The sequence below is a fragment of the Leucoraja erinacea genome, chromosome 15 (genome assembly GCF_028641065.1).
Source record: "Leucoraja erinacea ecotype New England chromosome 15, Leri_hhj_1, whole genome shotgun sequence".
Lineage (NCBI taxonomy): Eukaryota > Metazoa > Chordata > Chondrichthyes > Rajiformes > Rajidae > Leucoraja > Leucoraja erinaceus.
In genome coordinates, this window is record NC_073391.1 from 45,593,331 (window position 1) to 45,607,083 (window position 13,753).

Here is a 13,753-nt window from a genome sequence, read left to right on the forward strand (position 1 = left end):
TTCAGGGCACCATAATGTTTGGGTCACTGCAATGTTGTGTAAAGGAAAGTAGTCATGTTTAGTATTTTTGTTGCATATCCTTTGCATGCAATGACTGCTTGAAGTCTGTGATCCATGGACATCACCAGTTGCTGGGTGTCTTCTGTGGTGACGCTCTGCCAGGCATCTTTAGCTTATGTGTTTAAGAAGGAACTGCAGATGCTGGAAAATCGAAGGTAGACAAAAGTGCTGGAGAAACTCAGCGGGTGCAGCAGCATCTATGGAGCAAAGGAAATAGGCAACGTTTCAGGCCGAAACCCTTCTTCAGACTGATCTTTAGCTTATGCTTTTGTTGGGGGCAAGTCCCCCTCAGTTTTCTCTTCAGCAAATAAAGGCATGCTTAATTGGGTTCAGATCGGGTGATTGACTTGGCCACTCAAGACTTGACCATTTTTTAGCTTTGAAAAACGTCTTTGTTGCTTTAGCAGTATGTTTGGGATCATTGTCTTGCTGCAGAATGAACCGCCGGCCAATGAGTTTGAGGCATTTGTTTGCACTTGAGCAAATAGGATGTGTCTATACACTTCAGAATTCATTATGCCACTTATGCTACTCATCTGTGAAACACAGTGGTGGAGGTGTTATGGCCTGGGCATGTAAGGCCGCTGAAGGAACTGGTGAACTGGAAAAGAGAAATAGACTATCGGCAGAGCTGCCATCTCCCCGGCGCCTCTGTGGTCGACATGTCGAACTTGCCAACGCTCTCGTATGTTAATTTACGTCTCATCTGTCCACAAGACCCTTTTCCAGAACTGTGGTTGCTCTTTTAAGTACTTCTTGGCAAACTGTAACCTGGCCATCCTATTTTTGTGGCTAACCAATGGTTTGCATCTTGCAGTGTAGCCTCTGTATTTCTGTTCATGAAGTCTTCTGCGGACAGTGGTCATTGACAAATCCACACACACCTGACTCCTGAAGAGTGTTTCTGATCTGTCTGGTGTTTGAGGATTGCGGAGATCTTCCTTGGCCTGCCAGTCCCTTTGCGATTAGTAAGCTCACCAGTGCTCTCTTTCTTCTTAATGATGTTCCAAACAATTGATTTTGGTTATCCTAAGGTTTGGCTGATGTCTCCAACAGTATTATTCTTGTTTCTCAGTCTCATAATGATTTCTTTGACTTTCATTGGCACAACTTTGGTCCTCATGTTGATAATTGATAAACCGCAATAAAAGTTTCCACAGGTGGAAAGACTGGAGGAAAGACTAGGTGCTGAGAGCTCTCTTATACCTGCATTAAGGAGGTGATTAAACACACCTGAGTAATTACAAACACTCGCGAAGTCATGTGTCCCAAACATTATGGTGCCCTGAAATGGGGGAACTACGTATAAACACAGCTGTCATTTCTACATGGTGAAACCAAAATGTATAAAAATGTCCTTTAATAAAATCTGATAATGTGCACTTTAACCTTTTCTATTACAAATCTCAAATTGTGGAGTACAGAGGCAAATTAATAAATGATGCCTTTTTGTCCCAAACATTATGGAGGGCACTGTGAATATGATGCACCTGTATGGTTTGTGGGATTGGGCAGAAAACCAATTACCATAGAGCAGGTAAATGGCCTCTCTCCAGTGTGAAATTGTTGGTGTATTTGCAAACTGGACAACCAAGTGAATCCCTTCCCACACTCAGAACACGTGTATGCCCCCTTCTCAGATGTCTCATCGGGTCTGATGGCTGAGTGAGTTGATCACCAAATTATCACCACACTCTGGGTGAGGAAGACATTTCTCCTTAATTTCCCTCTGGGTTACAACAAACTGAATGTGATGTAAGAAGATTGGAGTCTTGTCATTCCTTTTCATGCAAACCTCCAGGGCCAGAGGAGAAGCTGATGGGTTTTAACTGTCTGCTCCCAGCGCCTTTCAACATTTAAAGACATCAAAGTGATCCTAAACAGGGAGAAACTTGCAGCGATTTTGTGGCTCAGCAGCGCTGTTTGTGGAGCCGCTGCCAATGACCCGGGTTAGATCCTGACCTTGGGTGGGGTGCTGTCTGTAGTTTACACATTCTCCTTGTGACTGCAAGGGTTTTCTCTGTGTGCTCTGGTTTCCTCCCACATCCCAAAGACGTGCGGGTTCGTAAGTTAGCTGGACTCGATAAAAAATCGCCTCTAATGCAAGGGGACTGAATGCGAAAGTGGAATAACATCGAACTCGAATGAATGTGTGATCTATGGTCTATGTGGACTCAGTGGGCCGAAGGGCCTGTCTTCATGCTGTATCTCTAAACCTAAGAATTGGAGTGAAGTCTAAGAGCAGAGCCAGAGCAAGTCAAATGATGGGTTCCAGAGCTGCTCCAGGTTGACTGCTGGGCCTGTCTAGCCCTCCCTTCTCTGTACTGCCGAGTACAACTGGGTCAGAATCCATAGAGCAAGGGTTCCCAACCTGGGGTAAATTAACCCCCAGGGATAAATTTCACCTACCCAGGGGGTAAATTTGTTGATTCTGGATTTGTACATATTTTTTCTCATTGACTGACTGTGTTTGGTTCTGGTATACCGGTATCTGTTCATCATTAGTTGTTCATAAATAAGTGAAATAACATTGTTATGTGCTATTAAAGTTGCCTGGGATAAACGGGACGAAAAAGGTTAGGAACCCCTGGCATGGAGGGATCTCCACCTGCCAGGAGTGGGAGAAAGTTGCACAGGTGACAACAACCTATAGAGCATAGGTACACAAAAAAGCTGGAGAAACTCAGCGGGTGCAGCAGCATTTTGTTGCCTCTGTACTGTACACTGACAATGACAATTAAATTGAATCTGAGCATCTATGGAGCAAAGGAAATAGGCAACGTTTCGGGCTGAAACCCTTCTTCAAACCCGTCTGAAGAAGGGTTTTGGCCCGAAACGTTGCCTATTTCCTTCGCTCCATAGATGCTGCTGCACCCGCTGAGTTTCTCCAGCTTTTTTGGGTACCTTCGATTTTCCAGCCTCTGCAGTTCCTTCTTAAACAACCTATAGAGCATGTTGACACAAGGAATTGCACGCGCTGGTTTGTAAACAAAGGAACAACAAGCTGGAATAACTAGCGGGCCAGGCAGCATCTGTGGAGAACATGGATAGGTGATGTTTAAGGTCGGGGGTCCTTCTTCAGGCTGATTGTTAGGGCGGGGAGAGAAAGTTGTGAAAGAGGTGAGGGCGAGACAGAGCCTGGCGAGTGATGGGTGGACACAAGATGCTGGAGTAACTCAGCCGGTCAGGCAGCATCTCTGGAGAAAAGGAATAGGCGGCGTTTCGGGTAAGGGGGAGCTGATTGACAGATGCATGGACCAACGCAATGGTCGAAAAGTTAACAGGTGGGGAGGGGGGGGGGGGGTAAAAAGTTGGTTAATGGAGTATATGAGTATAATATGCAAAATAGTTCATTTTATTTGAAGGAACAAGAAATCAGTGGGATGTTGCCCCTGGTTCCTCCAGCACAAACCTAACCATTGCCACTTGTGATTCCAGCAGTTTTTATTTAATTTAATTTTGCCCCAAAGTGTGGTTGGTTGGTTTGCAGAAGAAATTGGGGCAAGAGTTGAAGGAGGGGAACAGGAGATGAGTAAGGAATGGGATTGTTAGGAATCCACTGAGCACTAGCAGAGGCTGTGCTGAATGGCTTCTTCCTGCATTGTAAGTGCTGCCCAGCCCACAAACACCGGCAGTCACATGCATCCTCCCCACACCAACCATGGGGGAGGGTATATCACTACGCTCGCACCAATGTGGAAGTACCTCCATTCCTGGCCATGGCCTTTTTAATGCTACACCTTGTCATTAGTGAGGAACATGGGATAAAATTCCCAGCAGATCAGCAAAATTGTCGCTACCATTAAGATTCCATACATTATTCCCAATATAACCTCCAATTAAATGTAAACATGTTCTACAATCATCAGCGTATAACGCAAAAACAAGCCATACAGAAATAGTAGGCTGATCATTCAGGTGTCAGCCAGGATCTTGCGAGAGAGGACTGATAGGCAACATGTCCAAACCTCAGGTACACAAAAAAGCTGGAGAAACTCAGCGGATGCAGCAGCATCTATGGAGCGAAGGAAATAGGCAACGTTTTGGGCCGAAACCCTTCTTCAGACTGATATTAACTGCGATATGTCCAAACCTCAGTTGTGTTTGTCGCCATGCTCTGTTGGGCTGATGTTCCCCATTTCTATGTTCTCCACAGATGCTGCCTGGCCCGCTAGTTATTCCAGCATGTTGTGTCTTTGTTTCCAAACCAGCGTATGCAGTTCGTTGTGTCCCCACCACTGCCTCCAGCCCTCAAACTGCCCTGTGCTCATCCTCTCTGATTTCACAAAGACATAAGTGATAGTAAAATCAGGCCATTCAGCCCATCAAGTCTACTCCGCCATTTAATCATGGCTGATCTACCTCTCCCTCCAAACCCCATTCTCCTGCCTTACCCCATAACCTCTGACATCTGTACTAATCAAGAATCTATTTATCCCTGCAGTAAAAATATCCACTGACTTTGCCTCCACAGCCTTCTGTGGCAAAGAATTCCATATTCACCCCCTACTTACTAAAGACATTTCTCCTCATCTCCTTCCTTAAAGAACGTCCTTTAATTCTAAGGCTATGACCTCCAGTCTTAGACTCTCCCACTAATGGTAACATCTTCTCCACACTCACTCTATCCAAGCCTTTCACTATTCTGTATGTTTCAATGAGGTTTCTCCACCCCCCCTCACTCTTCTAAACTCCAGCAAGTACAGGCCCAGTGCCGACAGACGATCATCATAGGCTAACCTGCTCATTCCTGGCACAATTCGTGTGAACCTCCTCTGGACCCTCTTCACATCCTTCCTCGGATATGGTGCCCAATTTCTGACCCAGTTCCATTGAGAAGACCTCATTGGGTTCTCAGCTTTTAGAGGACAGCCTTGTATTGAGGTACCACAACTGTGGGGCGTCTAGCCTGAGGAAGCTGACAAGAAGTCCCACGATGTTGAAAAGAATTGGGAATAAAGAGATACACAGTGAGTCTAAACGCTCATGGCATCAGAGACTGGAGGGACAAGAAACGTCTGGGATTAGATACCAATGGCCCCTCACCTTTTTTTAAAATTTTTAATTCAATTTCAATTTTATTTTTAATATGTTTTATTATTTATTTATTATTTATTTTTATAATTTCTTTGTGATTTTTTTTAATGATACTGCCTGTAAGGAAAATTCATTTCGTTGTCTCAAATTGAGACAATGACAATAAATTTGAATACAATACAATACAATACCTTGTCTTCCAGTGATTCAGTCTGCAGGTGTTGTGTTCGATAAATCACCGGATCTGGACCACAGAGTGCGAATAACAAGGTAGTTTAATTACACGACCAAATAAGGCACACAGATTCACGTATCCGCGTACAAACTCGCAAACCCCGAGTACACAGCAGAGCACGCCGCTGGATGGTCCTGTTGTTGATCACCTGGCACCATTCGTGATATGGTGTGAGGCTGCGGCTCTCTCCTCCTGGAAGGGCACCCAACTCCATCCTTTAAGGCATTTCTTATCTGAGCAGACCGTGCCTTTGCACCCCCCGCCCTCCGTGCCAAACATAAGCCCCCTAGACTGCAATGTTTCTGAACTACTAATGGCAGGAGGCACAGGTGGGCCGCCCAAAGTGGTCTGCTCAGCATCTTAGCCGTTCCCATGCATTGTGGGAACATCTCCCACTTGTCTTGGGAACATCTTGTACTTTAAGGGTTTTTTAAATGCTGTGCTGCTAATTTAGCCGATAACTTCATTGTAGTTGATATGGACTGTTCTTTACAATACACCCGGGAATCGTCGGCCTGCATTAGCGCCCGTCTAAATACATGGCACCCAGTATACAAACAATAATAATCAAAAGTTCAGTAAAATAATTCTATCTCTAAGAATGTGAGGTGATTATGTGTTAAACTAACTATCTGTTCCATAATGGCGTGAGTTATGGTTTTGATCAATAATCGCTTAGAATAAAGGGGAGGTTATTTAAGACTGAGGTGAGAAAAAACTTTTTCACTCAGAGAGTTGTGAATTTTTCACTCAGAGAGTCACTGGATGGATTTAAGAGAGAGTTAGATAGAGCTCTAGGGGCTAGTGGAGTCAAGGGATATGGGAGTAGGCAGGCATGGGTTATTGATAGGGGACGATCAGCCATGATCACAATGATCTCAAAGGGCCGAATGGCCTCCTCCTGCACCTATTTTCTATGTTTCTATGATCAGACACTGAGCTAGTCTCGACGTCTCTGTGAAAGCAAAGCTTATCTTAACCATTATGCAGGCATCCTCGTGATTTACTGGCCCCTTTGAATCAGCCGAAGCATGCAGTGATGTTTTAAACATCATTTCACCTCACCTTAACCCCATACACCCCAAATCACAGTACATTCGGCCCTCAGGCTGGCCCGTTACATACGACCCGCAGGTTCAGTACCACCCCTTCACCCTCTGGGCCCTTCTCGCACAGCAGTAGGGAAGCACACAATTGCAGAATATTATGCCAATTACTACGACAACACGCCCAGTCACCAGCCGTTGCACAATATGCCCCCTACCTCCAAGCCCAGCAATTCCACCACATGGTCTCCGTGGCCTCATCTTGCAACTGTTAGCCAACTTTATTAAAGGCATTAACCCGTTGTCGCTAGTCGGCCACCAGGTCCGTAATATTTTCACTGGCCTCCAGTATGTACTGTAAGTGCGCATTCACTCCCTATGATGGTACACGTCCCCCCTGCCAAAGGGGGTTGGCTCAAGTTGTTTACTGCTTGCTGTAACACAAGGGCCCACCCCTTGAGCGTGTGGGAGTGAGTTATTGTACGTATCTTCTCTTTTAGTAGACCATTCATACGCTCCATCAGCCCTGCTGCTTGTGGGTAACACGGGATGTGAAGGGTCCACTGCACCCCACTATCAGCTGCCCACTGTTGTACATTGTTACCCGCAAAGTGGCAGCCGTTTGTCGGACTGAATCTCCCATGGAATCTCCCACACACAGCCATTATACGACTGTGTCCCTGTATCCTCCCCGAAGAGCACATGGATCAGCAGAGACATTAAACTTTTGGTGGCATGAGCTGCTCCCCACATTGCGACCTCCTGTCTGTTGCCGAACAAGGCAGATGGCCCTCCCCTGCCAGTATCCGCGTCAGGGCCATCGAAGGCGATGGTAGGGAACGAGAGTAGTCGGTCCAGTACCACCACGAAAAGGTGTTTAAGGGGTAACCTGCCGATCTCCATTTCTCAAACTGCGGTCTGTTTTTTTAAATTATATATCAGAAAGTCTCACAGGGAATCCAGTGGAGACTTCACACACAGGGGATTCAGTGGGGACAATATGGAACCCGTCACCACAGGGATAGGATCAAGGTGAACAGCAGGGATGCAATTCATGGGAAATGGAGCGGGAAAAAAACAAACACAAGTTCCCAATGTTGGGCGAGTCCAAAACCAGGGGCCATAGTCTTAGAATAAAGGGGAGGTCATTTAAGACTGTGAGAAAAAAACTTTTTCACCCAGAGAGTTGTGAATTTATGGAATTCCCTGCCACAGAGGGCAGTGGAGGCCAAATCACTGGATGGATTTAAGAGAGAGTTAGATAAGAGTTCTAGGGGGTACTGGAGTCAAGGGATATGGGGAGAAGGCAGGCACAGGTTATTGATAGGGGACGATCAGCCATGATCACAATGAATGGTGGTGCTGGCTCGGAGGGCTGAATGGCCTCCTCCTGCACCTAATTTCTATGTTTCTAAGAACATTCCAACAGGTGAGAGGAGGAACTGGCGTGGGGCAGTAACACTGGGAGGGAACAGTTTGGCCAAACGGGCTCTCCTACTACTGTACAGTGTTTTACAAAGACATTAAGGATCTGAAATGTGTTTCGAGCAGATCCAATGTATTTATCACCGATACAGAATATTAACCTTCAGCCCAGTTATAGGGGTTACTGACTGTCAGAAACAAACTCCAACTGAAGTATTGAACAGGGTTCCTCCTGGGTTAATCTTTTACCCCAGTGTGCACTCGCCGATGCTTTTGTAACTGACACAACTGAATGAATCCCTTCCCACATGCAGCGCAGGCGTATGGCCTCTCCCCAGTGTGAATTAGCCGGTGCGTCAGTAGCCGAGATGACAAACGGAATCCCTTCCCACACTCAGTGCAGATGAACGGCTTCACCTCCGTGTGAACTCGCTGGTGTTTCTGTAACTCGGACGACTGATCGAACGCCTTGCCGCACTCAGGGCAGGTGAACGTGCGAACCTGCGGCTCCGTCAGCAGGTGGGATCCTCGAGCGAATCCCTTCCCACTCTCGGAGCAGATAAACGGTCTCACCTCGGCGTGAACGCGCTGGTGCATCAGCAGGTGGGACGACCGAGTGTACGTCTTGCCACACTCAGAGCAGACAAACGGTCTCTCCCCAGTGTGGACTCGCAAGTGTTTCGTCAAACTGGACGAATCAAAAAATCCCTTTCCACACGCAGAGCAGGTGAAGGGTTTCTCTCCTCTGTGAATCCGCTGGTGAATTACCAGGCTGAATGACCAAGTGAATCCCTTCCCACACTCAGAGCAGCTGAATGGCTTCTCCCCCGTGTGAATTCGCTGGTGTGCCGTCAGATTTTTGGACTGAGAGAATACCTCCAAGCAGATCGAGCAGGTGAATGGCCTTTCCCCAGTGTGAACCCGCTGGTGTGCCTTCAGACCCGATGGCCGAGTGAAGCTCTTCCCACATTCAGGGCACACAAATGGCCGGTCTCCGGTGTGAAACTGCCCGTTGGCCATCATATTGAAAGACTGAGTGAATGTTTTCTACACTCAGCACAGTTGGACGGCCTCGTGCCGGTGTATCGGTGGGTAGGATGACCAGACGGATAGTTTCCCACACGTGGAACGATTGAACACCCCGTCTCCGGCGACGCTGCGTTCTCAGATTATCAGATCAACGGTGTTTCAGCAAGAGGGTCAAACGATGAAGTTCTTTCATCAAAAGCAGTTACGCAAGTTTTCAATTGTACAGGGAATTGATTCTTCTCGAGCCAAAGCTCATTCCAGGGACAGTGCTCTTGAACTTTTTCCATTCAGGAATGAGTCTCGCTGCCCAACAGCTCACTCTGCAATTTGTAGTCTCTTCTCAGAAATACAGCAGATGGGCATTTCTTCTTCCAAGTTCAAGGGGTGTGGGCATTGGTGCTGGTGACCTGTCGGACAGTGCGGATCTGAAGTGAAGTAGAGTTTGATATTCCCATTAGACAAACCCTCGGCTCGTATGCCCTGTGAAAGGAGTTTGCATCAGATATAGATTGGCACAGAACAGTTTTTCAGACGAGTTAATGCATGTTGTCTATGTTAGGCCCGGGTAGAGATGATGTAGAGAGGATGTTTCCACTAGCGGGGGAGTTTAGGACCAGAGGACAAAGCCTCAGGATAAAAGGATGTGCCTTCTAAAAGTTGAGGAGGAATTTGTTTAGCCAGAAGGTGTGGACCTGTGGAATTCATTGCCACAGACAGCTGTAGAGACCAAGTCATTGGGTATATTTAAAGCGGAGATTGACAGATTCTTGTTTAGTAAGGACGCCAAAGGTTACGGGGAGAATGTGTACAACCTGACTCCTCCCCTCCATCTTGAGAATATTTAGCAACCACTGAGACACCCTGGACCTTGGCGCCAGGGTCGCAAAAATACCATCCTCGAGTCCCGTTTGCTGTGATAGAATCTCCAATCTGACCTCCCCTAACTGTTGAATCTCCTAACTTAATGATCCTATCCCACTTCACTCCTCCCCGATGTGTCTCCGAGCCAGGCCTGGAGACTCAGACCTGACTGCGACTAACGCTCTCCTCTGAATAGTCAGTCATCTCTCATCTCCCCCCCCCCAAAAAAATGATTAATTTGTTTGAGGGAAATAACCCTGGGGGATTCCTGTTCTTTAGTTTAATGTCAGGTGTACCAAGATACGGTAAAAAGCTTTTTGCTGTATTCTGTCCAGTCAGCAGAGACTACACATGATTACAATCGAGCTGTCCACAGTAGACCCATCTACTTAGGGCATTCGGCCCATCAAGTTTACTCTGCCATTCAATCACAGCTGATCTACCTCTTCCTCCTAACCCCATTCTCCATTCTCCTCTCCCCAGAACTCTGACACCCGTACGAATCTGAACCTATCTATCTCTGCCTTAAGAATATCCACTGACTTAGTCTCCACAGCCTGTAGCAAATAATTCCACAGATTCACCATCGTCTGACTAAAGAACCTATAGTGACCAGTATAGGCTATGGCTGAACCTAATAGTGACCACCTTGCTATAACTGCTATCTATGAAGTCCTCTGTCTCCCAGATCACCCTGAAGTTGTGAGGCTGCAGCTCCAGTTCCTTTATGTGGCCAGTTAGAAGCTGCAGCAGGACATACGTCCTAGAGATGTAGTCTTCAGGGACATTGGAACTTTCTCTGAATCCTATATCCTGCTGAAGGAGCACATCAGTGGCCTATCTACCATCCTGACCATCCTGACCACTTCATAAGACATTGGCACAAAATTCAGCTGTTCAAGTCAGCTCTGCCATTCAATCGTGGCTGATCTATTTTCTTTATCGACCACATTCACCTGCCTTCTCCCCATAACCTTTGACATTCTTACTAACCAAAAACCTATCAATCTCCACTTTAAAAATGTCAACAACAAAAAAAAAGGCCCCAAAAACTACGAATAAACGTATATAAATTTTGTGATTCTTCCCGTTGGATTGCAACCTTGTCGTGGTCGGGGAGCTTGTGTGTCTCAGTGACCCCAAGATCTATGCCAGCGGGTGATTTGTCTCCTGTTAGGGTCTCCCATGCTGGACAGGTCGAAGGGTAGAGGCGAGACGAACAGCGATCCACTGGTCCTCCAGGTTGGAGGTTGAGCACAGGGCTAACAACCCTGTCTCGTAGACAATAGGTGCAGGAGCAGGCCATTCGTCCCGTCGAGCCAGCACCACCATTCAATGTGATCATTGCTGATCATCCCCAATCGTTCCTGCCTTTTCCTAAAAAAAATGTTATGGAAACAGCAAGTGAAGGAATCAACACTACTGAGTGGAGGACCTTCATTGCTGCCCTACATGCCTCTAATGTAGGGCATTTTGGAGGCATAATAGGCAGTAAGTAAGTAAATTACCATCTTGTCAGGTTGCTACCCAAAGCCTCAACATTTTGTCTCCCCTAGTGTGTAGGAAGGAGCTACAGATTCTGGTTTAAACCGAAGATAGACACAGAATGTTGGCGTAACTCAGCGGGACAGGCAGCATCTTTGGGAGAAGGGATGGGTGACGTTTCGGGTCGAGACCCTTCTTTGAACTCTATGCTTGTCGCTCCTAAAATGGTTGCTCGGCCAGCCCCTGCCTTGTCCCACCAGGATCAGTCACTTCCTGCTGATCACTAACGTCTGACTTTTATTTAACCTCCCGCGGTAATCCTCCCCTCAAACCCAGAACCAAAGATCCTAGAGGAGCATCTTTGCCCAAAACATTCACAAAATTCTACACGAGGCCTGGTTTGTTGACAGTCGCCAGCATTTACTGTTTGCATTGAAACGGGAATCTCCCTGAAGTTGGGGTGTGGGGAGCGGGCGGGGGTGAGGAGAAGGCGAGGCGAGGTGGGACTGAGCCCGCAGTGACCCCGCAAACAGCACGGATTCTCCCCCAGCCGTGGGCTGCACCAGGGCCGGGACCTCGGGCTGGATTAAACCCGCGCTGCTCAGCTCCGCTCCTACCTGCTGCCGAGGATCATCCGTGTCCACGGTCGCCTAGTTATGGGGTCACGTCTGCAATGCTCCTCCTGGCTTGTTCAACACTGATGATAGGGCTCTTTCTCAACCTTGGTGATTCCTGGGAGGTTTGGCTGCCTTATGAACTAAATAATATCAGTTTAAAAAAATAGTAATAACAAGGAACTGCAGGTTCCGCTTTATACAAGAGAAAGGCCAATGTTGCAGTAACGTAGCGGTTTAGGCAACATGCTGGAGAACATGGATAGGTGACATTTCGGGTCGGAACCCTTCAGACTCACTGCAGGGGGACGGGAAAGAGCTGGTTAAAACAAAGGGGCGGGACAGAGCGTAGTTATAGGCGAACACAAGGGGACCCTGTTGTAAAAACAAAGAACTGCAGATGCTGGTCAATACACAAAAGGCATACAGTGCTGGAGTAACTCTCGGCAGGTCTGGCAACATCTCTGGAGAACATGGATGGTAACGTTTTTGGTCAAGACCCTTATTGTTCACAAGTTCAAGAGGCAGAATTAGGGCATTCGGCCCATCTAGTCTACCCCGCCATCCAATCATGGCTGATCTATCTCTCCCTCTCAAAACCTTCTCCCCATAACCCCTGACACCCTTACGAATCAAGATTTTCAGAAAGCCTTTGATAAGGTGCCACACATGAGGCTGCTAAGGAAGACGAGAGCCCACAGTATCAAAGGGCGGATACTAGCATGGATGGCAAGTTGGCTGGACGGCAGGAGACAAAGAGTGGCAGAAATAAAGGGGGCTTTTTCTGGTTGGCTGCCAGTGATTAGCAGTGGATAGTGCTGGGGCCGCTACTCAACATTAACTATATTTATATACATATATATGTGTTTTTACAATACTGGGTACATCATACATGTGACATCATACATGTGACCATACATAAAACTGAGGTTCAGATTAATCAAAAACCATCACAGTGGCAGTACATGACAGGGAGAGGAGATAGTTCATGAAGTTTGAGAAAATGTCATTAATGAACAAAATTCCCTGTTTAACATGCGTTCCTATGTGTTTTTTTTACACTTTATGTTTGGTGTCCACCATAACAACCGTTACATGAAATTTAGAAAATCAATTTTTCTAAAGCATGATAGCTGATTTCACTTTTGCTGTTTCTCAACATACAAATGTTCTTTCTTGCTATAAACATGCAGTATGTGACCAAACGAGCAATATTCCTGTTATCTACTGAAACATGCGTTATTAATTGTAACGCTGCTTGGTAAACGTATGAAATTAAATATGACATTTCAACAGGTTGTAGGGTTGTGGGTAAGGATCGTGTTAATGCATGTAACTCATTTGTCACAGAGTGAGGGTTAGCACTTTATTGGACCAACCCCTTCAAATATATGTTAAATTAAAATAAACTATGGTTAGTGATCCTTTATCATTGATACTTTTTTGCATATCTTTTATTCACTGTTCTTTACATCATCACCCATATCTCTCCCGTGACTTTCAGTCTGAAGAACGGTCTCGACCCGAACCTCTACTAATTAGATTATTATTATCAGAACAATAAAATAATATTATCTAATTTATATTTTGTGATCATCTTTTAAATGGTGAATTAGGGAAGGGCATCTATAAATGGGATTTAGAGGAGGGCACCTGTAAATGGTGGATTTAGAGGAGGGCACCTGTAAATGGTGAGGGTTATGGGGAAGGCATCTATAAATGGTGGATTTAGGGAAGGCATCTATAAATGGTTGATTTAGAGGAGGGCACCTGTAATGTGGGGGTTTAGGGGAAGGCATCTATAAATGGTGGAATTAAGGGGAGGGCACCTCTAACAGGATGCTTTCGCCAACCACCCCTATTTGAAGTCCACTATATTCCACCATCTCTACCCAGTGTTTGACATTTCCAGCAGCCACTGGTTGTCCTCCAGGATGCACAGAGCCGCAGGCTGATCCATG

The 13,753-nt window shown here is 46.3% G+C and overlaps 2 protein-coding genes and 1 pseudogene across 3 annotated transcripts in view; 1 reads left to right on the forward strand and 2 right to left on the reverse strand.

Moving 5' to 3' along the window:
- LOC129704352 (oocyte zinc finger protein XlCOF15-like) overlaps positions 1 to 13,753 on the reverse strand; it is a 265,479-nt gene that overhangs the window by 49,955 nt on the left and 201,771 nt on the right. The gene's annotated exons all lie outside the window — the stretch shown is intronic.
- The window catches only part of LOC129704299 (zinc finger protein 850-like), a 55,706-nt pseudogene that overhangs the window by 32,064 nt on the left and 9,889 nt on the right, over positions 1 to 13,753 (forward strand).
- LOC129704343 (gastrula zinc finger protein XlCGF49.1-like) lies at positions 5,355 to 12,630 on the reverse strand. 2 transcript variants are annotated; one of them, XM_055647426.1, is made up of 2 exons: positions 11,796 to 12,630; positions 5,355 to 9,257 (listed from the first exon to the last, which is right to left on the reverse strand). In XM_055647426.1, the coding sequence occupies exon 2, from the start codon at positions 8,824 to 8,826 to the stop codon at positions 8,041 to 8,043; it is 786 nt and encodes a 261-aa protein (XP_055503401.1). In that variant the 5' UTR covers positions 8,827 to 9,257; positions 11,796 to 12,630; the 3' UTR covers positions 5,355 to 8,040. The 2 variants fall into 2 exon arrangements, with proteins under 2 accessions (XP_055503401.1, XP_055503400.1); XM_055647425.1 differs by having other exon boundaries at positions 5,355 to 9,312.